The sequence below is a fragment of the Podarcis pityusensis genome (genome assembly GCF_964106645.2).
Source record: "Podarcis pityusensis genome assembly, chromosome: 8".
Classification (NCBI taxonomy): Eukaryota; Metazoa; Chordata; class Lepidosauria; order Squamata; family Lacertidae; genus Podarcis; species Podarcis pityusensis.
Genome location: NC_138033.1, coordinates 8,834,325 through 8,861,497, shown reverse-complemented (window position 1 = coordinate 8,861,497; position 27,173 = coordinate 8,834,325). Strand labels below are relative to the sequence as shown.

Here is a 27,173-nt window from a genome sequence, read left to right as displayed (position 1 = left end):
TATTTAATTGCAGTGTTTCATCGGCTGGTGTCTTGAGCAGCCACCTCTGGAAACGAAGGGCTAAAAACCGGCGCTGCTCTCCCAAATTATCTGGTCCCTTTTAACTTTGTATTTCAGCTGGTTGACTAAAATCCCTTATTTTGGCTGCTGATCCCTTATTTTCGAGGCTGCTGGTCCCTTATTTTCAAATCTGTAAGTTGACAGCTGTGGCCCGGCCCGGCCGAGGGGGTGCTGGGGATAGCCCCAGGTGTTTGCATTGAAGGTGGGACTGTGACCCTGTGTGAGGGTGTAAGGTACATTTTGTTGGGGAAAGAACTGTGTGCTCCCTTGCTAGCAGTTATAATTTTATTTTATTTTATTTTTATTTTCCTGCTTGTTCCTTGCATTTTTATTTTTTTAATTCCCAGGTCTTATCTCCCAGAAAAAAGTGGGCAGGCCTGGGCTGTTGCTCAGGTCCTCTGCCTTAGAAGGGGGGGGGAGAGCTGGGGGCTGAGAGGTCTTCTCTAACAAACTTTTTATATATATATTGAGTGCTTTATTGGCAGGTTTTTCACTGAATTATGCTGCCTAGATATGAGCTTTCTGTAACGGCTATAGGCCTTCTGAAAAGGCCTGACCTACAAGTTTCTCACTGCTTTGTGTATTTTGACTTGGGCACCTGCCACACAGCAAAATGCCAAAAGGCCAAAGAGCCCCTCCCTCATAGCTGTCAATTTTCAGATTTGAAAATAAGGGATCAGCAGCCTCACCTGTCCCTGGGACAGTCTACGGGATATATAACAATCCGGGATAGCAGCGGGCAGCAGCGCTGGAATAAGGGAATTTCCCACAAAAAAAAGGGAAGGTTGCCAGCTATGCCCTCCCTGCGTATCATAGAACGACTTAAACAAGAGGCAGGAAAAGGCATAGCACATTTGTTGGATGTGGCAACGGAGGTGTACGTGACGTGGAATGAGGGAGGCAAGTGAAGAATAGGATGCAGGAAAAGGCGGGGCTGTTAGCAGCAGCAATTGCAGTAGGAGCCCCAGATCGTGAGGATGTGGGGGAACATGGAACCCCAGGAGAAAAGGGGGGAGACTGGGACGCAATCAGTGTGCCCTGAGATTCTCAACTTTTTGGATGGGCCCTGAAGGAGGTGGCATTATTGCATTGCAGAGCACATCAGTAGGGTAATTGGATTTACCATTTTCGCATAAAAAGGTCTGTAGGCACCTAGACATGTGCTTAGGACCCAGACTCTGACTTAATACTGACTTTGCACCGGCAAAACTCCTGCCCTGGTGGTTAGGACACTGGCAACAAGACAATGGCCCACTGCTACAACCACACACCGGAGGCTGGTTGTTCTATGCCAGAGGTCATCAAACTAAGGCCCGCAGGCCGGATACGGCCCACTGGGCTCGTTAATCCTGCCCACGAACCTTGCAGACCCTGCCGCCCGCTCGGTCAGTCCCCGTGCGATTCGTGCCATTACCACAGATATTTGGAAAGTAGCCCATGTGCCAGTACAAGTCTGGAATACTAACCCGTTAAGCAATTGCTGGTCTAATCTGTTTGGGACCGGATGGATGGCAGACCTAGCAAAAGGAGCATCCACGTTTTTCCTAGCGGTCCTTCCTTGATTGTATTTGTGCCTTGTCTGCTTGCCTTAGTCTGTCACTTGGTTTCTAACATGCTTTCCAATATAGCCCCAAAGCAGTTATTTTTGCAGTACCACCAACTGCCTCAGGAGGGTCAAGATGGGTTACCTGAGGGTCAAGCTGAATGGTACAAGTAATCTCGTACCTTTAAGCTTGAAAGGGAGGAATGTGGTGGCGGCCCAAAGGGCCACAATAAATGTGATAATGTGTACCCCTGTAAATCCTTGAGTTCGCTTCTAATAGAGAAATTATGGTAACCTGTTGCTTTATGAAACTGATGATTTTGCAAGTTGCGCCCCCCCCCCCCCGTTGGAGCAGAAATACAGCTAATATGTGAATCACAAAGATACGGCACAAAACTAAAACACAAGTTGGTACATAGTGCAAATGGCTACCTGTAACAGAGGTTCCCAACATGCACACTAACGCAATGTAACAGAACACGGTGGGAATCAGAACTTAATCAGCAGAAATTGCCAGTGCTTATTGCACATGTGTATTAAACATGAAATGAGGTAATGATGTATATGATTGGTGAAAATTGAAATGCTTTGTTTGAAATTTTATAAATACTACTGCCTGGACCACTGGGCAGGGTTGCAGTTTTGTGGAACGATCCGACTGTAACCTATTGCTTTGCAATAAACAACGTTGGACTCCTAACTCCTTACATTTCTGAGTTTTATTGGCGTAAACTCAGGAGATAAGCTATTTTCTGGCTTACAACACAAGGACTCTTCCTCACTTCTCCCCCTGCACTCAAAACTCAGGACAAAAGGGAGAAATGTGCTAAGAGGACAGCATGCTTGGCAAACCCTTTGCGTGATCAACTTCCGCCTGGAAACCTATGTCTCCACTGTGGTAGGACGTGTGGATCCAGAATCGGCCTCCACAATCACTTATGAACTCACCATGTTTGTGGAAGACCATCTTACTCGGCTACGAGGGATCGCCAAAGAAGAAGATAGGAGGAGAAACATTCTCTTGCGGAAGCAGAAACCCTCGCACCGATACGTTCACACAGGGCTACATTGCAATACAACCCAGTGATTTTCAAAATAATCTCCCCTTTTGCTGCATAGGCTTCTCCCCATTCATACAAGCTCCATTTGCATGCGACACACGCAGTGCTAGGAACCCGGAAGCACCCTGAAAGAACCCGGAAATGGAGCACCCTGGAGAGGCCTCCTGGCTCATGAGGAGACCCTCATCAGAGCCCAAAGAGGACATCCTCTTTGGGCTCTGGGGTGGTTTCCTCGCCAGTCGGTGTCAGGCTTCAGAGGAAACAACCCCCTACAGTAGGTTGCCAGGAATGGACAAGAGAAAGGAAAGTTCTTACCAATGATGTTTATTCAATATTCACAGAGAGAGGCTTAGAAATGCAGCCTCTTGGAGTAATGGTGTTGCTCCTGGTAAATCTCCACACCCCCCCCCTTTTCTCCTACTTCCTCATTCATCAACAGCACCCTCCCCCCATGGTTGCCACTTAGGGCCATCTGTCTCCAAGCCCTTTGCTCTCCTACTTCCAATGATCGCCGGGTTCAGGGGGGCTGGAAGGCTTTCTAGTGATAATTGTTGGGATATTCCGTTCCACCTTAAGAACAGACGTGTGGAATTGTTGTATGTCACCTGTCTGTTTACACTCCAGCACAGCTTGCTGGGAACTTCCGTTTGTGTATAGCTTTTGCTTTAGCTGCTAGCTTTGGACACAAAGGAGATCGGACATGTTTCCTTTTGTCCTGATGTATGCTGAATAAGGGACCTGGGTGGCGCTGTGGGTTAAACCACAGAGCCTAGGACTTACCGATCAGAAGGTTGGCGGTTCGAATCCCCGCGACGGTGTGAGCTCCCATTGCTCGGTCTCTGCTCCTGCCAACCTAGCAGTCCAAAAGCACGTCAAAGTGCAAGTAGATAAATAGGTACCACACCGGCGGGAAGGTAAACGGCGTTTCCGTGCGCTGCTCTGGTGCGCCAGAAGCGGCTTAGTCATGCTGGCCACATGACCCGGAAGCTAGTTATCTACTTGCACTTTGACGTGCTTTTGAATTGCAAGGTTGGCAGGAGCAGGGACCGAGCAATGGGAGCTCACTCCGTCGCGGGGACCTTCTGATCGGAAAATCCTAGGCTCTGTGGTTTAGACCACAGTGCCACCCGTGTCCCCGTACCAAGTCATGATTAGGTTCTATTAAACTCTGCTTAGAAAAGACGTTTTCTACTGCTTCGGGAAGCGGATTCCAGCAGACCTCCCCCAAGGAGGGTTTTACAGCTCCCGGTTTTCTACCTTTCACCGCAAACTTTCTGCCCTACCCCTGGGACAAACAGCCTTTAACCCACAGTCTGCCGCACAGAAACGAAGCAGACATTTTTCTCTTTCCACGGAGATACAGCGATGGGAAAAGCTTCGCCATCCCACAAGCCAGACAGCAAAGGAGCAAAAACCAGTAAAAGAAAAGAAAAAATACATTGGCATCCTTATTGACACTCCATCTTCCACCCGCTATGAAATCCAGCTCCATCGACAGATCATCGTCGTCATATCAACAACAGTGAAGAATCAAGGGTATTAAAAATAAATAAATCTGTATTTGGAAATTGAAGCAGTTTTTTAAAAAAAACCACAGTCATTTGTGCCACATAGTTATTTCCCAGGTGATGCAAAGATGTTTTGTGAGTCTCTAAGGCAAGGCAAGAGCAAGCAGTCTTTCTCGAAGGAGAGGCGTCGGCGGTTTGAGCTGGCGAAGCATCTTCTCATTTGGCCCCTCAGCTGCCTTGATTTACCTTTCTTGCTAACTTCAGCCACTCATCAACCTGCAAGGAGATTTGCTGTATGGAGGGAGTGGGGAGGGAGAGAAAATAAAGCCAAGGTTGGGCAGGCTCCTAACTAGAATCCTGATTTATAGGCTGTGCTCCTAATTCAGGGACAATTGTTTTCATTTTAATTACTGCCGTTGATTTATTAACCACCTTTTAACCACCATCTCAAGGTACTTTGCACATTAATTAAAAACAAAAACATTTAAAACAAGACCCTAACAAGCAGACATTTGTGGGGAGCAAAATATACCGTATTTTTTGCTCTATAAGACTCACTTTTTCCCTCCTAAAAAGTAAGGGGAAATGTGTGTGCGTCTTATGGAGCGAATGCAGGCTGCGCAGCTATCCCAGAAGCCAGAACAGCAAGAGAGATTGCTGCTTTCACTGCACAGCGATCCCTCTTGCTGTTCTGGCTTCTGAGATTCAGAATATTTTTTTTCTTGTTTTCCTCCTCCAAAAACTAGGTGCGTCTTGTGGTCTGGTGCGTCTTATAGAGCGAAAAATACGGTACATCAGGAGCAAAATATAAATCAGGAGGGTCAGAATCGAGCATACATTTCCAGAGTTAACAATAAATATATTGTTTCCGGTACATGAGCCACCACAGATGCTAGAGGGCCATGAAAATTTGTGCCTGGGGCTTTTTAGACTTGTATTATCTGAAACTTAAGGGGCGCATTGGTTGCCTGATGTAAAATATATTGGCATTATATTTAACTCTCCTACCCCACTACAAGGTTCATAGACCAAGAGGCTAATCTGTGTCCAGGGCAGATGTCTGCCAGCTCCATCTGGTACGGAGGCTGAGACCCTACCTGCCCGCAGACTGTCTTGCCAGAGTGGTACATGCTCTGGTTGTCTCCCACTTGGACTACTGCAATGCGCTCTATGTGGGGCTACTTTTGAAGGTGACTCGGAAACTACAACTAATCCAGAATGTGGCAGCTAGACTGGTGACTGGGAGTGGCTGCTGAGACCATATAACACCGGTCTTGAAAGATCTTCATTGGCTCCCAGTACGTTTCCGAGCACAATTCAAAGTGTTGGTGCTGACCTTTAAAGCCCTAAACAGCCTCGGTTCAGTATAGCTGAAGGAGTGTCTCCACCCCCATCGTCCAGCCCGGACACTGAGATCCAGTGCCAAGGGCCTTCTGGTGGTTCCCTCACTGCGAGAAGTGAGGTTACAGGGAACCAGGCAGAGGGCCTTCTCGGCAGTGGCGCCCGCCCTGAGGAATGCCCTCCCACCAGATGTTAAGGCAATAAACAACTATTTTACTTTTAAAAGACAACTGAAGGCGGCCCTGTTTAGGGAAGTTTTTAACGTCTGATGCTGTATTGTTTTTAATATTTGGTTGGAAGCCGCCCAGAGTGGCTGGGGAAACCCAGCCAGATGGGCTGGGTATAAATAATAAATTATTATTATTATTATTATTATTATTATTATTATTATTATATCTTCATAGGAGGAAACAGAACTTTTCTAAAAGGGTTATGCACTCTAATTCTTCCCTGCATTGTCTCCAGCCTGAGACCAGAAGTGGAACTTCCTGAAAAACGTTCTGGATTCCAATTTATTTTTTCCCCCCATGCCACCCCCTATCCCCAGAACATTCAAGTGAGAATCTCCCGGCCGCTCTCACCTCTTTGGCATGGACAAGGGGCAGTGGGTCCCGGGGGCTGGGTGTCCTCATGTCGGCGCAGTGGGAAGTGCCGTTGATTAAAATGGCCTGTTCGGAGCGGGACTGGTTCTTGAGGACACTCAGGGCGTGCCAAGGATCAATGTCGCCTGGGGAGAGAAAGCGACGATCAATCACCGAGGAGGAGAGAAAGTAATCTGATTCGCAAGTGTGATCCAATGGGAGAGGCAGATCTCGGAAGCTAACTTCTGGTGCCAGGATGGGGGATCTATGCTGCTCCTATGAACTCGCTGGAAAATGTGTTGTGGCTCTACTCAGAGTAGACCTATTGAAATTTATGAACACGACTAAATTAGGTCCTTTTATTTCAATGGGGCTACTGTGAGTAAAACCTAGTTGGGTGCAACCCAATGGGTTCATTTGTATATCCGCCTCAGATGACAGACCCCCTTGGCTTAGATTTTGAAATGAAATTGCGTTGTTATTATCTCTTGTTCTGTCCGTGCAAAAATGGAACTCACAGAAGTGGAGGAGAGGAAATGGAACCATAGGACTGTAGAGGGTCCAACCTCCTGTGATGCAAGAATCTCAACATACATGATCATAAATCATATATGAACATCATGCATGACAAATGACCACCCAACCTCTGCTTAAAAACCTCCAAGAAAGAAGAGTTCATCACCTCCTGAGGGAGTCTGTTGTTGTTGTTTTCAACAATAAAATTACAATATAAAAAAATAGAAAATACATAATAAAAACAAAAACATCCCAATACCCCCCCTTTCCACTACACATTTTAAAAAGGTATTGGATGCCAATCAGCCTGGTTAAAGAGTCTGTTCCACAGACAAACAGTGAGAAACCCTACACACCCCTCACAGTGAAGGGGGAAATCTGCCTCTGAGCATGTGTAGAGCGCTTTTCTCTTCGCTGACCAGCAATCACAACCAGCCACATAAATACAGTGGTACCTCTGTATACAAACAGGATCCGTTCCGGAGCCCCGTTCGCATCCTGAAGCGAACGCAACCCGCGTCTGCGCGTGCCGCGATTCGCCGCTTCCGCTCATGCGCGTGATGTCATTTTGAGCGTCTGCGCATGCGCGAGCAGCGAAACCCGGAAGTTACCGATTCCATTACTTCCGGGTCACCACGGAGCGCAACCCGAAAGCGCTCATCCTGAAGCAACTTCAACCCGAGGTATGACTGTATTTGGTTTGACAAAAGAGAGCTCTCCATAGGCTTCAAGCTGGGGGTCTCTCCCTCTCTCGCAACTACGCGCTGCACACGGGCGTCTGGGAGGGCCCCACATCTCCCCACCCTCCGTACCATTCACAAAGAGGACGCGGCTGGCTTTGGGGCGATCGGCCCCATAGTAGTCGTTGGTGAAGGACACAGCCTCCTGGACAGCCAGAGAGGGGATGCCGAAGACCTCTCGGCAGGTATCAAGCTCAGTCGTCAGGTTCATGAAGCGAGAGAAACGGCAGGCAGGATCGTCACAGGTTTGGTCTAGAGCGAGAGAAATAAAGCGCAAAAGGCAGGGCTGAGGCCACTAAGTTCACGGGGAACAAGAAAGATGTTGAAATATACATTTGTTAAGAAACCAGAAGCATTTTTACTTGGCATTGTAGGAGATGATATTAACAGACGGGATTGTAAGTTGTTTTCATACGCAATGACAGCAACAAGAATATTATTGGCACAAAAATGGAAGCAAGAAGAATTACTGAAGAATGGAGGATGAAGTTGATGGACTACGCAGAATTAGATAAATTATCAGGAAGGATTCGAAACCGGCGGGATCAGAGATTCTTAGAAGACTGGAGTAAATATATGAACTATTTGAAAAGTAACTGTGATGATTACGCTAGTAGGATTGCAAGAAGTTTTGCAAGGTGAATTATTTGAAATATTGCAAGAAAGACTATGAAGAGAATTATTAGTTAAGGATAATTATATGTAATACAGAAAGTGAGAAATGCAGAATAAGTGATAAAAAATGGAAAATCATCAGAGGAGTTGACGGAAGTCCAAAATATTATATAAGATGAGAAGTTATGTTGTATGACTGTTGGAACTGATATGTTAAAAAAATTAATAAAAATGTATATTATAAATAGATAGATAGGTAGATGATAGATAGATAGATAGATAGATAGATAGATAGATAGATAGAAAATAAGTTCACGGGAAACAATGCAAATGGGAAAGTCCACACTTGGTTGGACTCAGAAGCTCAGGGCTGGAGGTCCAGAACAGGGCCTTCTCTGGGGCAGCCCCCAAGTCAGTGGCTCTCAAACCTTTTTCCTCTGGGCCACGCTTTCAGATTAATTTGCTTGCACCACACCAAATCTTCTCTTGATACGTTGGAAAACGAAAAGAAACAGCTCCCAGTTGTGCTCGTTTTGTAACGTAGAGCACAACTACTTTATAATATGATTGTGGGGCAGCCAGAACAAAGCAATGCAGATACACAAGAACGTGACAGATTCCCAAAATGTAATTATAAACAAGCCTCTTACCTATGTACCTTAAGTATGTATGTAAGTTCAATGGGAGGCGTGAGCTCGCTTTTTTGCCAGGCAATCTCATTTAGATTAGGTCTGATTTGAGACAAACAAACTCTCAACTCCTCACCAACACAAATAATCCACCCCAGGACCTTAGGGTGAATAATAATAATAATAATAATAATATGTGGAGAAGGAGGAGGAGAGCAGAGGGCAAAATGTTAACTCTCACTTACAGTATCCGAACTCTGTACATGTCTGGAAGTACCATTGCCTGATGCCCACGCCTGTCGTGGAGATGGATGTGCTGCGCAGCTCCTTCAGGGCCTCTGTGTGATTGTTCTGTGTGCACGTCATGTTCATGCCGTCCAAATACACCTTTTGAAAAGAAGAGAGGTTTTACGTATAAGCTAAACAAGCTATAGCTTAGGGCCCCACTCTCTTGGGGACCCCCAAAAATGTAAAGGGGAAAAACATGGATATACATTTCCAAAATATAAGATAAAAAACAAATAAAATAAAACCTACATACAGCAACAGTGTTTTGTGTTGTGTAGGTTCCTATTTGTTATGTGCAAATGGGTTTAGATACCTATTAGGTCCATAAATTACCATATACAGTCATACCTCGGGTTACAGACGCTTCAGTTTGTGTTTTTTCGGGTTACAGGCCCGCCAAAACCCGGAAGTACCGGAATGGGTTACTTCCGGGTTTCGGCGGCTGTGCATGCACAGAAGCGCTAAATCGCGCTTTGCGCATGCGCAGAAGCACCAAATTGCAACCGGCACGTGCGCAGACGCACCGCCGCGGGTTGCAAATGTGCATCCCGCACAGATCACATTCGCAACTGAATCGTCCATTGTAGCATAGATTCAACACAAAAAACAGCAACAATTTGTTGTTGACAAAGGACAGCTGGACATATAAAGGGCCCCATTGCCTTCAGTAGCTGAGGGCCTCATCAAACCTAAATCCGGCCCTGGGTGGGCGATACAACGGAATACCTTTTGAAGAGAGACTTTGCCTGCGTGGGCAACCACATGTACAGAACGTTTGCCATCACTTGCTACAACGTCCACTATATATGGACCCAAGAAACCGATTCACAAAACCCCTTTTCACGAAGGTAACAAATCTAACCAGAGGGTGAACTGGCTGCTGAGTGATGACTCCGTGACTTATAAGGTGGCAGCTAGGAAGATTAGGAAGAAAGATCTGGGTGGGCTCGCGGTCAATTGCAAAGGGGACTCTTGAGATCTAAATCTGCACATTTTATTTGAGGATTACATTTTATTCTGTGTAATAAGGAATTCAGGTGGATTGGATCATGGTTTTACTGCCTATGGAGCAACTGCTGTTTTCGTTTTTCTTCTTTGGATGATGCCATGGCCTTTGGCTAGTGCAAAAAAACCCCACACCTATACATTAAATATATAAAAAAATAAGAGGAGCTTCAGTCGCAGAATGGCTGTTGCACAGACCCAGAGGTGGCCAAGGAAGTGCCTTTCAGACGCCGCTGCAAGTCCAGGACTCCCAGCTCAGCTAATGGTCAGCGATGGCACAACAGGAAACAACTGAAGACATTTTTGGCCTGAAAAGCTTTTCCAGCTATGCTAGGGGTCTCCATCCGGGTTATTTTTAATGTATCTATTCCTTTTTAAATTGTTTAATGTTTTTTATAATATTTTTGCACAGAACCTTGTGATATAGTGATTAGTTATTATTATTATTATCATCATTATTATTAATTCCAGAGTGGTTTCATGGTCAATCCCTCTTCACAGGAAAGAGCTTGGGAATTTTAGCTCGGTGAGGGGAGTAGGGGGTCTCCTTGCAACTCTCAGCAACTTTGACACACTTTGGAACTCCCTGCATCGTGAAATCAGTCAGGTACCTTTCATTGTACTCTTTTTGGCGCCTACTAAAAACATTTTGTTGGTTTGTTTGGTTAGGCAAGCCTATCCGGACACATGTGTTTTGCTCTGAGCCTATCATTTACCGTATTTTTCGCTCTATAAGACGCACCAGACCACAAGACGCACCTAGTTTTTGGAGGAGGAAAACAAGAAAAAAAATATTCTGAATCTCAGAAGCCAGAACAGCAAGAGGGATCGCTGCGCAGTGAAAGCAGCAATCCCTCTTGCTGTTCTGGCTTCTGTGATAGCTGCGCAGCCTGCATTCGCTCCATAAGACGCACACACATTCCCCCTTACTTTTTAGGAGGGAAAAAGTGAGTCTTATAGAGCAATAAATACGGTACTTTCTGGCACGTTTTGGGGAGACATTTCTATTAAAGTTGGCGCTCAGGTTGCGAACGTGATCCATGTGGGATGCATGTTCGCAACCCGCAGCGTTCGCAACCCGCGTCTGCACGGGTTGCGATTCGGCACTTCTGCGCATGCGCAACCGCCAAAACCCAGAAGTAACCCATTCTGGTACTTCCAAGTTTCAGCGGTCTGCAACCCAAAAAAACGCAGCCTGAAGTGGCTGTAACCCGAGGTATGACTGTATTCTATTCTTTTTTGTAAACCGCTTTTAGGTTCCCCCCCACCCCCCACTATAATCAAGTGTATATAAACTTTATGAAATAAAATAAAGTCCTTTTGTTGTTGTTGTTTAAAAAACGCTCATATTGCGATAAACATGCCGTGGGCGCCCGCACAAAACAGCTGCCGAGGTACGAGTCCAGATAGTAATACTAATAATAAATAATACTGAGAGAAGAAGAGTTTGGATTTGACATCCCGCTTTATCACTACCCGAAGGAGTCTCAAAGCGGCTAATATTCTCCTTTCCCTTCCTCCCCCACAACAAACACTCTGTGAGGTGAGTGGGGCTGAGAGACTTCAGAGAAGTGTGACTGGCCCAAGGTCACCCAGCAGCTGCATGTGGAGGAGCGGAGACGCGAACCCGGTTCCCCAGATTACGAGTCTACCGCTCTTAACCACTACACCACACTGGCTCTGAAAAGGGTGGAGGAGAGATTGGTGACTTGTAGATGCAGTCTCTGCTTGCTTGGGGGTGGGGAATCCTGGAGAGGAGGGGACTTAGTCAGCTGTGGGGAAGTGCCACTCAAAAGTCCACTCAAAAGTTAAGCCCCACTGGCTCTCAGGTAAATGGGTATTAGACTGCACCCGCAACGTTGCTTTCAGCTTTCTCTGCCCGTGCAATGAAATCTGGATTCATTTGCGGAGGAAGAAGAAGGTGTTTGGATTTGATATCCCGCTTTATCACTCCCCGAAGGAGTCTCAAAGCGGCTAACATTCTCCTTTCCCTTCCTCCCCCAAAGCAAACACTCTGTGAGGTGAGTGGGGCTGAGAGACTTCAGAGAAGTGTGACTGGCCCAAGGTCACCCAGCAGCTGCATGTGGAGGAGCGGAGACGCGAACCCGGTTCCCCAGATTACGAGTCTACCGCTCTTAACCACTACACCACACTGGAGTTGCAGCCCAGTCACACTCTCGTCCTAAACAAAGGAAAAGGATTGACACAGCTCCTCAGTCCGGGCCCTGGAAAGGTCTCCTGCCCACCGAGACGCAGGCTTACGTTGTTGGCAGCCATAAGTCTCTGGTAGGCAGAGCCAGTCTTGTTGTTGGTCATGACACGACAAAAGTTGGCGATGGTGCTCCACTCCATGTATTCGTTATTGTACTGCACAGCCAGCATGAAGATGTCAGCCAGGTTGGACACCAGCTCCACGCAGTCGCCGGGGCCCTCCAACTCCTGGCAGGAGCGGAAGTCCTTTGCCAGCTTGGCCCGGGCTCCATCTTGCACCAGGGCGTCCACAGCAGAGAAGCCGTCAGCCACGGCCTCCATGCACTGCGAGGCAAGCAAAAAGGAAGGTGAGGACAGGAACTTTGAAAAAAAGAATGGGGAAATTTTGTAATTTATTTAGGAGACCATTGTAAGCAGATGAAAACACTGGCACGATTTTAATCGCACTTGTAAAGTAACAAAAACTATGGACAATTTAGATGGATAAAAAATGTGGATAATGGACTGATATGCAGTTGTAAATATTGACAACTGGAGGGGATGGGGGAAAGCCTTAAGATTCAGAGCAATCTCATTATATGGATTTTTAATCGACTTTGTTATTATTTGATCCTGACTTGTTTTTAGGAGGTAATTTAATTATTGTTTGATTTTATACCAATGTTATATATCTGATGTTAGCCGCCCTGAGCCCAGTCTCTGCCAGGGAGGGCGTGATACAAATAAACATTTATTATTATTATTATTAGTTTATTTTTTCTGAAATCAAATAAATATTTCTTTTTTAAAAAAAGGAAACACAGGGGGAGCACACGACAGGCGGCAAAAAGCAGGGATGTGTCCGCACTATGCATTTAAAGCGTTACAGAACCACTTTTAACGGTTGCACTTTGCCACACGGCCAAAAAACGAGTCATCTGGGAAAATATTAAAAACCCCACCTCTTTGGAACCACCGACCACTGGATTGGACAGACTTGCGGCAACAACCTGGAGAGGAAGAAACAAAAGAGAGATAGGTGGGGGGGGGGATAAGGACGAAGTTGTTAAGTCGCATGGGGTTTCAGGCATGGTGGGAACATTACGTTCGAATGTGATGATTCACACTGTGGTATTAATTCCAGCTTTTTCTTCTTCACTATCTGGGGGAGGGAGAATAATTTCCTTTCGAGTCAAAACTGGTGATATTTGGACTACAACTCCCATCAGCCCCCACCAGCGCTGATGGGAGTTGTAGTCCAAATATCTGGAGGCCTTTCCGGTTGACCGAGGCTGAGTTCAACCACGGGCAAACTTTTGGCCATCGTGTGGTTATCATTTTATTTTTTTAATGTATTTGTATTAAAGATTTTCTTAATTTACAAAACTGTGTGCAATGACTTTCTCTCATATTTTTCCCCCCATGTAACATTTTAACAAACCAGTTTCATTTGTTGACACAGTAGGAAGAATAGGGGGAAAGAGGTGGCAGGGGGGAAGATGAGTGGGGGTGGGGTCAGGTGGCGATGTTTCTATTTTATTTAATAAATGTGGTGGTTTGGTGTCAGCGTTGCTTGTGCAGGTTCTCTGCTGTTCGCTTGTGTTCCTTTGGTGGCGAGAGAGGTTGGGGTTGGCCTAAGGTGTGGCTGTTCATTTGTGGTTGGCTGTGGTGGTCTTTGTTTTCATGTGTGAGTGGGGTGGGTGGGTGTTTTGGATCAGGTTAGCCATATTGATTTGTATGCTGTTGGTGGATTTTTGTCATTGTCTTGTTGGGCTGTGTGTGTGATAAATGGGAGCCATACTGGGGTGAAGGCGTCTTCTTCTATTTGTCCCCGTGTCAGTTTCGGTTTATTGGTTAATTTTTCTAGTAGGGCTGTTTCCCATACTATTTGGTACCATTGGTCCATGCTTACTCCTGACAGGTCTCTCCAGTGTCTGGTTATGGTGTTTCTGGCTGCTGAAAGTAGGTGGGTTATGAGTTCTTTGTGGTGTAAGTGGGCATTATTGTCTTGGAAGATGTTTAGTAAGGCCAATTCTGGGGTAATTTCTAATACTTGCTTGGTTATGTTACATATTTCTTGTATGCTTGTTGTCCAGAATAGTTGGATTTTGGGGCACTCCCACCACATGTGGAGGTATGTGCCTGTGGAGGTGCACCCTCTCCAGCATTTTGGTGAGGTTCCTGGGCGTATTAACACTAGTTTTCTTGGTATTCGGTACCAGTGTGGTCATCATTTGAGAGGGCCTCAAGGAGCTCTGAGGGCCATCCCCAAACTCAAAAAGACCACCTGGTTTCTTTGCCAAGAACTCACCATAAGGTAGCCTGTGAAATCCAGCTGGGCTCTGACGGGGGCAGAAGAAGCAACAGCAGCAAAGACCAGGTGGGGAAACTGGAACAGAGAGAGAGAGAGAGAGAGAATGGACGTGTGGATCCAGAATTGGCCTCGTCAATAGTCACTTACGGACTCACTTTTGAGACTGTGTTCACGGAAGATGGAGAGCAAGCTGTGAAGCTTTGTATAATCAGCAAATGTCCAATTCTGATGTCCAACTCTGAACTCTGCTGAACAGTGTTTCCTGATAACTACTACTGTTTTATTGAATTCTTCATCAGCCAATTAGTTCAACACTCGTAAGTAGAAAGATATGTAATTTCTTCATTAACCAATCTTTCGTCGAATAGATCGCATGAGCACTGTTCCAGAGTATTTAATTCACAGCTTATAAGGTCCTTATAAGGTCTGTATAGTTAAAGCTATGGTTTTCCCAGTAGTGATGTCCATACAAGTGAGAGCTTGACCATAAAGAAGGCTGATCGCCAAAGAATGGATGCTTTTGAATTATGGTGCTGGAGGAGACACTTGAGAGTCCCATGGACTGCAAGAAGATCAAACCTCTCCATTCTTAAGGAAATCAGCTCTGAGTGCTCACTGGAAGGACAGATCCTGAAGCTGAGGCTCCAATACTTTGGCCACCTCATGAGAAGAGAAGACTCCCAGGAAAAGACCCTGATGTTGGGAAAGATGGAGGGCACAAGGAGAAGGGGATGACAGAGGACGAGATGGTTGGACAGTGTTCTCGAAGCTACCAGCATGAGTTTGACCAAACTGCGGGAGGCAGTGGAAGACAGGAGTGCCTGGCGTGCTCTGGTCCATGCGGTCACGAAGAGTCGGACACGACTAAACGACTAAACAACAACAACAAAATTCACAGCTTGCTCTCCGTCGGGTAAAGTCTGGCACCGTGATTCATTTAAGGACTTTCAGAGACTTCCGTTTGTTAGTTTTGATGTTTTCAATTATTCCATAAAGTTTTTCACATTGTTATTGTTTCTGGCCATCGTGTTGCTTTTGATATTGCTGACTCATATTTTGCAACCCAGGGATTTGTTTGTTTACTCATGCAACCAGCCCATGCAGAATGTCGGCACCCTATATATAGAAATGAGCAAACCAGTGATATTTTAGGGAGCAGGCTAGCTGACGGGGCCCATGACTTACATCCTAGGAGCCTATACAACACAAAACACTGTTGCTGTATGTAGGGTTATTTTATTTGTTTTTTATCTTATATTCTGGAAATGTACATCCAGGGTTTTTTTTTCCTTTAATTTTTGGGGGGCCCCAAGAGAGTGGAGCCCTAAGCTATAGCTTGTTTAGCTTATAAGTAATTCTGGCACTGTCCTGTTCCTATTGGCCCCTACTGGAGATCTTGTGGTCCCACCTTGAGTCTGAACCAGGCAGACAGCGAGCCAGGATAGGAGCCTCCGAAGCAAATCCAGGTGTTGTTGGACGTCAGGTTGAATTTCTGGGTGACGAAGTGGTGGAAGGAAGCCAGGTCAGACAAGCTGCAAAAGGAGACGGCAGAACTTTGCAACCAGAGGTACATGTCCCAAACCTCCCTTGATTCTTTGCTTGAAATTAAGAGGGTGATTGACTTAAGACAATTTATTTATGCATGCCACGACAGCGGCAAGAACGATATACGCTCAAAAATGGGAAGGAGGCGAGATCCCAACAAAAAGATGCCAACGGCTTATAAAAACGACAGAGCGTGTGGAAACGGCAAGCCAAAATTAGAGATTAAAAATGAAGGAAACGTTTTTGGAGGAATGGAAGCGTTTTGTAAAATATTTCAAGAAATGTTGCGGTATTACAGAAATGCATGCAGGGTTTGCAATACGAGTCACAGGTGCCAACTCACGCTTGCTGGCTGGACAAGAACTGAAGGTTGTGATCCTGCAGCCCATCGGGATTGATGCTGGCCCCATAGAAACGGTGTTCGAGGGCCACCACCAGAGCTCCGTACTTCTGGGCCAGCTCTACGTGGTGTCCTAAAACCGGAAAGAGAAACAGGGGATAGGTCTCACTCTGGCCACCTTCACACCATACGTTTAAAGCGCGGCGATACCACTTTAAGCAGTTGTGGCTTCCTGCAAAGAATTCTGGGAGCTGTAGTTCGTTAAGAGGGCTAGGACATCCTGCCTGCTGCCCTCACAGAGCTATAATTCGCAGAGTTCCCTAGGAAGAGGGACTGACTGGGAAACCACTCTGGGAATTGTAACCGTGGAAGGGGAATTGCGGGCCTCCTAAGAACTCTAAGCACCCTTAACAAACTACAGTTCCCAGGATTCTCTGGGAGAAGGCCCGAATGTTTAAAGCAGGGTTTCCCCAGCTGTTTTTGGACTACAGCTCCCATCATCCCTGACCGCTGGTGCTGCTGACTATGGGCTGATGGGAGTTGTAGTCCAGAAGCAGCTGGAGACCCGAGTTTGGGAAACTCTGGTTTAAAGTGATATGAAACTGCTTTAAATGTATTGTGTAGATGGGGACCTTCAGGTTCGAAGACTACAGAGGATATGAGACCCCTAAGCCTTCCCGGAGCTACAATTCTCAGAGTGGTTTAACATTTCAACTTTCTTCATAGGGAAGAGCTGGGAATTGTAGTTCTCCTGGCAACTCTCAGCACCTTTAACAGATGACAGCCCCCAGAGGGTTTTTTTTGGAGGGGGCGGGAACCATGATTGTTAAAAGTAGTTTCATAGTGTTTTAAATATATGATCGCCCAGAGTGGCTGGGAAAACCCAGTGAAATGAGCGGAGCACAAATAATAAAATTATTATTTATTCTTATTACGGTGTGGACGCAGCCTGCAAGCTGGACAGGAGAACAGCAGCACTCTGCATACCGGTGATTGCCAGCAACTGGGAATGAAAGCTTAAATGTTGACAAAAGACGCATGGACACCATTCACAGGAATTTGGGACGACAAAACCATCCTAGCCTTGGTGCAGGAACTTTGTACGTCCTCATGGCCGCTCCGTATGCCTTCAGTCAATCCAGGGCAGAGCCTTGGGCCCTGCAAATGCAGTTGAAGGCGAAGCTCTGGCAAATCCCATCTCAAAAAACAGTGTGGTGTAGTGGTTAGAGTGTCAGGCGGGGACCTGGGAGTGCAGGGTTCAAATCCCTGCTCAGCTAAGAAGCTCACTTGGGCCAGTCACTGCCTCTCAGTCTACCTCACAGGGTTGCTGAGGGGATTAAATGAGGAGGAAGAGAACCACTGTTATGTACTGAAGTTCTCACCCTGCTCCGTGATTTTGCTCAGTGTTTCGGCTCAGTCATTCAGCTCAGCTCAGAGAGTGGCCGCAACTGGCTGTGCTCTGATGTCCATCGATCCCATCCTCGTCGCCAGTGTTAAGTTGTGGGTGAACATATCAGACAACACAGCGATTCTTCAAACAGCTCTTGTTTATTCACAGGCCAGAACAGAACTGAACTGAAGGGTTCAGCCTGCCTGCTTATATAGAGCTCCATTACAACGTAACTGTAACAACTTTCTGTAACTATCCAATCACTGAACGTCACTTTCGATCCCTTATTTGCACATGTGGACCTGAACTATCTACAGTATCCCCCTGCTGGCCCAGGGTGAGAACTTCAGTACATAACAACCACAGGTGCCACCTTGGGAGAAAAACGCGGGGTTGAAATGCCATGAATGAATGAATGACTACTTAAGATACCTCGTTCCCCAATCTCCGCAACTGAGGTGTTGCCTGACACCCACCTGCCAGCACATCAAACACCGACAAGGCAGACTCGCCCCCGATGAAGAGGAAGACTGGTCCGTCGGGGCGTCGCCAAAAGTCCTGGTTAATCCAGAATCGCTGTGAATTTTAGGGAGGTAAAGAAGAGACATCAAAACATCAACATCAACATCAAAAAAACGAAGATCATGGCCACTGGTCCTATCACCTCCTGGCAAATAGAAGGGGAAGAAATGGAGGCAGTGAGAGATTTTACTTTCTTGGGCTCCATGATCACTGCAGATGGTGACAGCAGTCATGAAATTAAAAGACGCCTGCTTCTTGGGAGAAAAGCAATGACAAACCTAGACAGCATCTTAAAAAGCAGAGACATCACCTTGCCAACAAAGGTCCGTATAGTTCAAGCTATGGTTTTCCCACTAGTGATGTATGGAAGTGAGAGCTGGACCATAAAGAAGGCTGATCGCCGAAGAATTGATGCTTTTGAATTACGGTGCTGGAGGAGACTCTTGAGAGTCCCATGGACTGCAAAAAGATCAAACCTCTCCATTCGGAAGGAAATCAGCCCTGAGTGCTCACTGGAAGGACAGATCCTGAAGCTGAGGCTCCAAGACTTTGGCCACCTCATGAGAAGAGAAGACTCCCTGGAAAAGACCCTGATGTTGGGAAAGATGGAGGGCACAAGGAGAAGGGGATGACAGAGGACGAGATGGTTGGATAGTGTTCTTGAAGCTACCAGCATGAATTTGACCAAACTGCGGGAGGCAGTGGAAGACAGGAGTGCCTGGCGTGCTCTGGTCCAGGGGGTCACGAAGAGTTGGACACGACTAAACGACTAAACAACAACAACAACAAAGAAGAGAAGGAATATCACTACGAGTGAAAGGGACTCCCCCTCCCCAAAGCATGACTCTACAGAGGGGGTGGGCTTGCCTAAGGTAAGGTTACCACATTTTTTTCAATGAATCCAGGGACACTTTTCAACTTCAATGGATTTTGTATGGGGACTGATTTGTAAATCTGGGGACTGTCCCCGGGAAACGGGGACGTCTGGTAACCTTAAGGCAACATTCAGACAGCAAATGTAAAGCATACTAATAATGATGATGATGATGATAATTTTATAATGTATATAAAACAGAGGGAACAATCATCACAGCAAGGGAAAATAAAATGATATGGTGGATGTGTAAGGTAGTAAAAGCATTCTGGGAAATGATATATAATGAATTGGAAAAAATGTTTAAAATAACTTAAAAAAAAACAAAACCCGAAGCTTTTCTTTTAGGAATTCTAGGTGCCGAAATTCAAAGGGAGCAGAAAAGACTATTTATGTATATGTGTGGATGCTATTAGCCGAGAGATGGAAAGAAGATAAAGTCCCTACCAGAGAAGAATGGCAGATCAAGTTGGTAGACTATGCCAAAATGGCAAAAATGACCAGAAGAATCAGAAATCAGGAGGACCAAAACTTTAATAAGGAATGGGGGAAATTTATAATTTATCTTAAAAACCATTGTAAACAGTTAAAATCGTTAGTGGGATTGGAACAACACTTGTAGTTCAATGATGAACTTTGGATGTAATAGAGATATAAAAATTTGATTATAAAAGATGCAGAAGTAAAGGACGAATAATAAGACTCACAAAAGGGAGAAGGGAAGTCCAGGGGATTCTCTGGAATCTCGTTTTTATATTTTATGCTGTTATGTGAATGTAAAATTTTAATCTGGAAAATCAAATATATTTTTTTAAAAGAAAACTAAAAGATGAAAAGCAAAACTATAAAACAGGCACGTAGAACGAGTGGTTGCACATGAGTTGAAATAAACAACCCACGTAAGCGCCATCGATGTTGCCAGATCATCGAGCGCCTCGTACCTGGTTGTAGGTGCGCTGCTCCTGTCGGTTGAAGTGGTCCAGGGGCTGGCGGATGAAGCTCTCGAGGGGAGCGTCCCACATCCCTGGGACCAGGAACCGAGGCAGCTGTCTCAGGCGAAGATACGCCTCTTGCATCGCGCGCTGCTCTCGCTGCTTCAGGACCTGCTGGCGGAACAGCCAGAAATTCCTGCCTGGAGGGGAAGACACCGAAAAGACGCCTAAAGTTGTGCACTTCTGCATAATGCCAGGCTCTCTCAGATCACATGCATCTTGGCATTTAGACGGCCCAATGGAGGCCATCGCGGCTATTCAACGAATGCTCAGGATTCCAGCAGCATACAAGGTTGTTATTACGGCACAAGCATTTGTGGACCAGCCAGCTGATGGGAGCCATAGTTGAAATACAGTGGTACCTCAGGTTACAGACACTTCAGGTTACAGACTCCGCTAACCAAGAAATAGTACCTCGGGTTAAGAACTTTGCTTCAGGATGAGAACACAGGTACCACTGTACCAGACTTTTAGAAGACATCTGAAGGCAGCCCTGTTTAGGGAAGCTTTTAATGTTTAATAGACTATTGTATTTTAATATTTTGTTGGAAGCCGAACAGAGTGGCTGGGGAAACCCAGCCAAATGGGCGGGGTATAAATAATAAATTATTATTATTATTGTACCTCAGGTTAAGAACTTAATTCGTTCTGGAGATGTGTTCTTAACCTGAAACTGTTCTTAACCTGAAGCACCACTTTAGCTAATGGGGCCTCCTGCTGCTGCTGCTGCTGTGCCGCCGGAGCACGATTTCTGTTCTCATCCTGAAGCAAAGTTCTTAACCCGAGGTACTATTTCTGGGTTAGAGGAGTCTGTAACCTGAAGCGTATGTAACCTGAAGCATATGTAACCCAAGGTACCACTGTAGTTGTTGTTCTCTTTGACATCTGGTGGGAGGGGATTCCACAGGGCGGATGCCACTACCAAGAAGGCCCTCTGCCTGGTTCCCTATAACCTCACTTCTCGCAGGGAGGGAACCGCCAGAAGGCCATTGAAGTTGGACCTCAGTGTCCGGGCAGAACGATTGGGGAGGAGACGCTCCTTCAGAAGGGCACCGTAACAAAAGATGCACCAGAGTCTTTGCTTGTTTTTGGTCAACAGACCAACACAGCTGTCCTGCCAGAGCAGTGGTTCTCAAACATTTTTTTCTCTGGGCCACACTTTCAGAACAAAAATTTGCTTGTGCCACTCCAATTTTTTTTAATTTATAAGAAATACACTGGGAAAAAGGAAATGACTCCCAGCAGTGCTTGATTCATAGCACAGAGCCCTACTTTTTTATAATATGATCATGGGGCACCCCAAAAGTATAAAACAATGCAGTGACTTAAGAACATGAATCCAACTAAACATCAGGAAAAACTCAGGGTCCCTTCCAACTCTATGATTCTCTGATTCTATGAACCATTCCCAAAATATAAACAAGCCCTTATATATGTACCTTAAGTATGTATGCAAACTTAACCAAAGGTGTGAGCTTGTTTTCGCTGGGTAATCTCATTTATATTAGGTCATGTTTGAGACAAACTAGGCACAAAGAAGGCATGCTCTTGCTCTCGTTTTGAAAAGATATCTATCCATATTCTAAAAATAAAATTACTTTGATACTATGCTATACTACACGGAAATGTTTAAAAGTTTCATGGATTGTCTTTGAATCTTCCCCCAAAGAATTCTGGGAAATGGGCATTTCCCAGATCTCACCAATCTACGATTCCCAGCACTCTTCACAAACTACAGTTCCTAGGATTCTTTGGGGGGAGACATGTACTTTAAATGCATAGCGTTTCCACGGCCTTAGTTGGAGATGGCTTGAAAGAGGAATTGTTGTTTGTGATGCATATGCTTGTTTTACTCCTGCGGTAGTTAAAAATGTTTGCCGGCGTGTGGTGTTTGTTTTTTTGTTCTTGTATTCTACCCAAACCTCTCTGACCTCCCCTGCAACAATATTATTTGGGGAACTTGACAAGAAGCAAACGCTCGGTCAAACCACATTTGGGGAACCGAAAGCGGCGGATGAACATCCAAAAGGCGGATTGTGCTTCACTGATTCTCTGTAAAGCAGCACGCTAGCAAACGTTCCGGCGTCTTGCTTCTGTGAAACAGAAGACACAAAAGCTGCTGAGTGCACAGCGTCAGTTTCCTGTTTGCAAAACGCACACGCAGGACCGCATCTGCCTCGCAAGCAGAAATGCAGAGTCTCAAGGTCTCTGGAAGGCCAAGAGGCTGCTCCTTCCGGAGTCCATCTGAAGCGTCCCAAGGTGAAAAGTATCCCATCAAGACTGACCCCTGACCCTTGAAAATTCCTACACTTCAAAAGATTGTGGGTCCCTTTTGCCCAAATGGTCAATGGAAGAAAAACTCTTCTTCTTTTTTTTTAGTTCTGGAGAAATGTTGGAGGGGATGGAGTTATCTGACCCCCACAAGCCATCTGAAGGCAGCCCTCTATAGGGAAGTTTTAAAATGTTTAATGTTTTATTATGTTTTTATATATGTTGGAAGCTTCCCAGAGTGTCTGGGTCAACCCAGTAAGATAGGCAGGGTATAAATATAAAATTCACAACAACAACAGAATTTCAACAGAAGTAGCTCATAAAGTTATAGCTACTACAGTGGTACCTCGGGTTACATACGCTTCAGGTTACATAGGCTTCAGGTTACAGACTCTGCTAACCCAGAAATAGTACCTTGGGTTAAGAACTTTGCTTCAGGATGAGAACAGAAATTGTGTGGCGGCAGCGGGAGGCCCCATTAGCTAAAGTGGTGCTTCAGGTTAAGAACAGTTTCAGGTTAAGTACGGACCTCTGGAACGAATTAAGTACTTAACCCGAGGTACCACTCTATATTCTAATTTTAGGACAAGTCCAAAAATAGGGCAAATAGCTCCCTGCTGCTTGTTCTTTACTGCAGCTCCTCCACACACCAGGGCCGGCTCTATCATTGGGTTAGGGTGAAGGGGCTACCTCGGGTGGCCAAAATTGGGGGACAGGGAGTTGTGTGAAGACGGAACTGTATGTGCCCTGTCTGGGTTACCTTCTGCTCCCTGACCTAGCTTGCTTCCCTCAGTTGTGGCAGAGAGAACGCTGAGTTTTTCTCCAGGTTTTGGCCTCCCTTTGGAAGCAAGCCAGGCCCTTGACCATCCCATCACAGCAGGGTAATAAAGCAAACAACCGTGGATGGGGCCAAACAAAGCTTATGATCTCCACTCTAAGCTCCTCCCCCAAAAGCACTGCAGTGGTACCTCAGGTTACAGACACTTCAGGTTACAGATGCTTCAGGTTACAGACTCCACTAACCCAGGGATAATCGTTGTGCATTTTGAGGGGGGCACTCTCCCAGCCTTTATTTCAAGGTGCAGGAACTGACTAAGCCGCTTCTGGCAAACCAGAGCAGTGCACGGAAATGCTGTTTGCCTTCCTGCCGGAGCGGTATCTACTTATCTACTTGCACTGGTGCGCTTTCAAACTGCTAGGTTGGCAGGAGCTGGGGCAGAGCAACAGGAGCTCACCCCGTCACGGTGATTCGAACCGCTGACCTTCTGATCGGCAAGCCCAAGCGGCTCAGTGGTTTAGACCACAGTGCCACCCACGTCCACAATATACATAAGCAACTAACAAATGTAGCAATGACAACGATAATAATGTTTGACGTTTTCTTATGTTTTTATATGTGATGGAAGCTGCCCAGAGTGGCTGGGGGAACCCAGCCAGATGGGTGGGGTATTATGGATCAACTTCCATATGATCAAAAGCCTGGGGCATGCAAGGAAAGGCAAAAGTATCTGAGGTTAGTTAGTGCAAAGGGAAAATGATAACAACGGAAGGGTATGACAAAGGTTTGGAAAATTATACGTGGCATGGAGAGAGCGAGCCACGCATAGGACCAGAGGAAGCTGCCTTGTACTAAATCAGACCACTGGTCTATCTAGGTCAGTACTGTCTCCTACACTGACTGGCAGCAGCTCGCCAGAGTTTCACGCCCTTCTGGGATTAAGTAACCAAACAAACCCCAGTGTTGCAAAGAGAACGTCAGCAATGTCTAGGCAACACGATGACCGTGTACATACGCAACAGAGCAGTGACTACATTATTACATGAGCACTGTTCCACAGCATTGGATATTTTCATTTACATACATTCATTCGAAATAAGATGGGTTTATGAAGCAATTCTATATCCTCCCACCACGCTGACGAAGAATTCTGCGAAACAGTAGTCAATATCCGGAATCACTGTTCAGTGTTGGACATCATATTTGCTGAATACACAAAGCTTCACAGCTTGTCTTTCATTGTACAAAGTCTGGTACCTTGCTTCATTTAAAGATTTTCAGAGACTTTGAGATGAAAGATTTCATTTTGGACTTGTTATGGTTTGAAGGAATTCTATAAAGATTGTCTATTGTGTATGTACATGGCCATCGTGTTGCCTAGGATTAAACCTGAGATCTTCTTCATGCAAAATCAGGTGCCCTGCAGCTGACTGCTTCCACGCCACTCTCTCCCAAAGCTTCTTGTCCAGGTAACTCAGTGAAATGGATTGGGGGGGGGGGTGGATTTAGGAGAGAGGAAAAGGGAGGGTTTCTTTACATGGTGAATAATTAACTGATAGAATCAACTGTCACAAGACCTGGCCTCCTCAGGCTGTCTTTCGCAATCAAAATAGCCTCCTTGAAGGCGATTTGATCTGGGGAGGGGGTGAAGATAAGAGCATGCCCCCCTGACTAGGATCCAGGGTGGTGTTATCCCAAAATTTAGGACCCCCTCCAGACTGATGATATACGATATCTTTATTGTCATTGTCCCATACAGAACAATGAAACTGAAAATCTACATAGAACATTCAAAAACCCCTAAAAACTCTGAAACCCCATTTTAAAATACAATATACTATGCCAAAGCTTTGTGCAAAAAGAACAGCTCTGTCTTGCAGGCCCTGCGGAAAGAATCTCATGAGACAGAGCGTTCCACCAGGCTGGAGCCAGTGTTGAAAAGGCCCTGGCCCTGGCTGAGGCTAATCTGACTTCCTTAGGGCCCGGGAAGTCTAAAAGGTAAAGGGACCCCTGACCATTAGGTCCAGTTGTGGCTGACTCTGGGGTTGCGGCGCTCATCTCGCTTTATTGGCCGAGGGAGCGGGCGTACAGCTTCTGGGTCATGTGACCAGCATGACTAAGACGCTTCTGGCAAACCAGAGCAGCGCTCGGAAACACCATTTACCTTCCCGCCGGAGTGGTACCTATTTATCTACTTGCACTTTGACGTGCTTTCGAAGTGCTAGGTTGGCAGGAGCAGGGACCAAGCAACGGGAGCTCACCCCCTCGCGGGGATTCGAACTGCCGATCTTCTGATCGGCAAGCCCTAGGCTCTGTGGTTTAACCCACAATGCCACCCGCGTCCCACCCGGGAAGTCTAGAGTGTTGCTATTTATGGACCTTAAGGTCATCCGCGGGGCATACCAGGAAAGGCGGTCCCATAGGTACGAGGGTCCTAGGCCACATAGGGCTTTAAAGGTCAAAACCAGCACCTTAAACCTGACCCTGTACTCCACAGGGAGCCAATGCAGCTGGAAAAGCACTGGGTGAATATGCTCCCATGGCAGAGACCCCGTGAGGAGCCTCGCCGTGGCATTCTGCACCCGCTGGAGTTTCTGGGACAGCTTCAAGGGCAGCCCCGCGTAGAGCAAGTTACAATAAGATGGAAGGACTGTCACTCACCTGCCTGAGCCAGAGAGAGCAGCGCAAGGAGCAAGACCCCCCAAAGGACCCTGGAAGGAGAGGAGGCTGAGGCCATTTCTCCCCCAGCTTCTCCTGATTCACTTAACCCGGGTCTAGCAAGCTGCCGGCTGTGGGAAGTGTCTCGCAGTCAAATTGAAAGAAAAAGCAAAGCAAAATTCCCCTTTATTGGACTCGCCTCACATGACCAGCTGCCCTCCCACCCCGTGATTTCCTTCCTTTGCAAAGTTCATCAAGGTCGTCCAAGGAGGAGCTTCGCAATGGTGTGTTGTTGTTTTTTAAGTCCCCTTTGCGCCCCCGCCCCCTGCTCCTTTTCCTGCCTCCCATCCTCGTACTGGAAGACTGCGAGCTTTTATTTTTTAAAGAGAATGCGCTCTGGGGACGTTTCTCCCCATCACTTTTTTTTTCTTTCTTTCCTGGGCCCCTGTGCTCAGTTTCCACGTGGCGGACAGCAGCTTCAGACGCCCCGGATCAAAGGAGAAGGGTGTGGACTTGGGGAGGTGCGGATTGGAGAGAGAGATCTGGATCCTGCGAGCAAGGCGATCCTTAATCCTTTGTGAGCCGCCGTGCAGCGCTGCTGGGGGGAAAGCAAAAGACCAAAAGAAAGGGGGGGGGCAAACAAATCACGACAGATCACAGGGATCCTCTTGGAGCCGGGAGTGCAAAAAACGAAGCGTAAAAAAAGGAGTGTGGTTCGTCAACCCAGATCTCTCGCCCCTAGGTGGCACCACAGACGCGCCCAAATCTTGCGCCTCCGAGCGCTGACCTTCATCCTAACTGCATTTGTTCGCGTTCATTCCCCTCTGGGGTTCCGCTGCCAGCGTTTAAATTGTAAGCTTCGCGGGGCAGAGACTCGGTTCTGCAAACTCAAAAGGTCACCAACGCAGACGGCGCGTTAAAGCGTAATGGCGCAGTGGCTACATGTTTTCCCCTCTGCTTGCCCAAGGCAGCAATGCTTCTGAAATGCCAGTTACTGTACTGGGAATTGAGACTGGGAAGAGTTGCTGCTGTCGCCCTCTGGTCCTGCTCATTGGTTTCTCCATGGGGGGCATCTGGCTGGCACATTTGGAGCAGAGGCGGACTGAGGGGAGCGCAACTGGGTCGCCCACACCAGGCGCAGAGCCCTAGAGGGAGCCACCACCATAATAATAATAAATTTTATTTATACCCCGCCCTCCCCAACCAGAGCCAGGCTCAGGGCAGCTAACACCAGTACAATTACAGTAAAAACAGAATGGGTGGGGGGACCAATTTAAAATACAGGTTAAAATGCAATTTAAAATGCAGCCTCATTTTAAAAGTAGCCCATAGATCAAAACCATAAGGGGAGGGAAACATAAGGGTCAGACTGAGTCCAAACCAAAGGCCAGGCGGAACAGCTCTGTCTTGCA

The 27,173-nt window shown here is 46.4% G+C and overlaps 2 protein-coding genes across 2 annotated transcripts in view; both read right to left on the bottom strand.

Annotated features, from left to right (window-relative positions):
- Positions 1–27,173, bottom strand: part of B3GNT8 (UDP-GlcNAc:betaGal beta-1,3-N-acetylglucosaminyltransferase 8) — a 113,372-nt gene that overhangs the window by 79,424 nt on the left and 6,775 nt on the right. The gene's annotated exons all lie outside the window — the stretch shown is intronic.
- On the bottom strand, positions 2,973–25,954 carry PRSS16 (serine protease 16). The gene is made up of 12 exons (XM_081018956.1): positions 25,765–25,954; positions 20,004–20,194; positions 18,143–18,242; positions 16,280–16,409; positions 15,800–15,923; positions 14,389–14,466; positions 13,040–13,087; positions 12,150–12,422; positions 8,840–8,981; positions 7,423–7,602; positions 6,095–6,240; positions 2,973–4,463 (listed from the first exon to the last, which is right to left on the bottom strand). The coding sequence occupies exons 1-12, from the start codon at positions 25,838–25,840 to the stop codon at positions 4,401–4,403; spliced, it is 1,551 nt and encodes a 516-aa protein (XP_080875082.1). The 5' UTR covers positions 25,841–25,954; the 3' UTR covers positions 2,973–4,400.

Coding starts and splice junctions, on each gene's coding strand:
- PRSS16 (XM_081018956.1), bottom strand. CDS start 25,840: ATGGCCTCAGCCTCCTCTCCTTCCAGGGTCCTTTGGGGGGTCTTGCTC. Junction 15,924..16,279: donor TTCTTGTCCAGCCAGCAAGC/GTGAGTTGGCAC, acceptor CTCCTTTTGCAG/CTTGTCTGACCTGGCTTCCT. Junction 6,241..7,422: donor CCGCGTCCTCTTTGTGAATG/GTACGGAGGGTG, acceptor TTCTCTCCCCAG/GCGACATTGATCCTTGGCAC.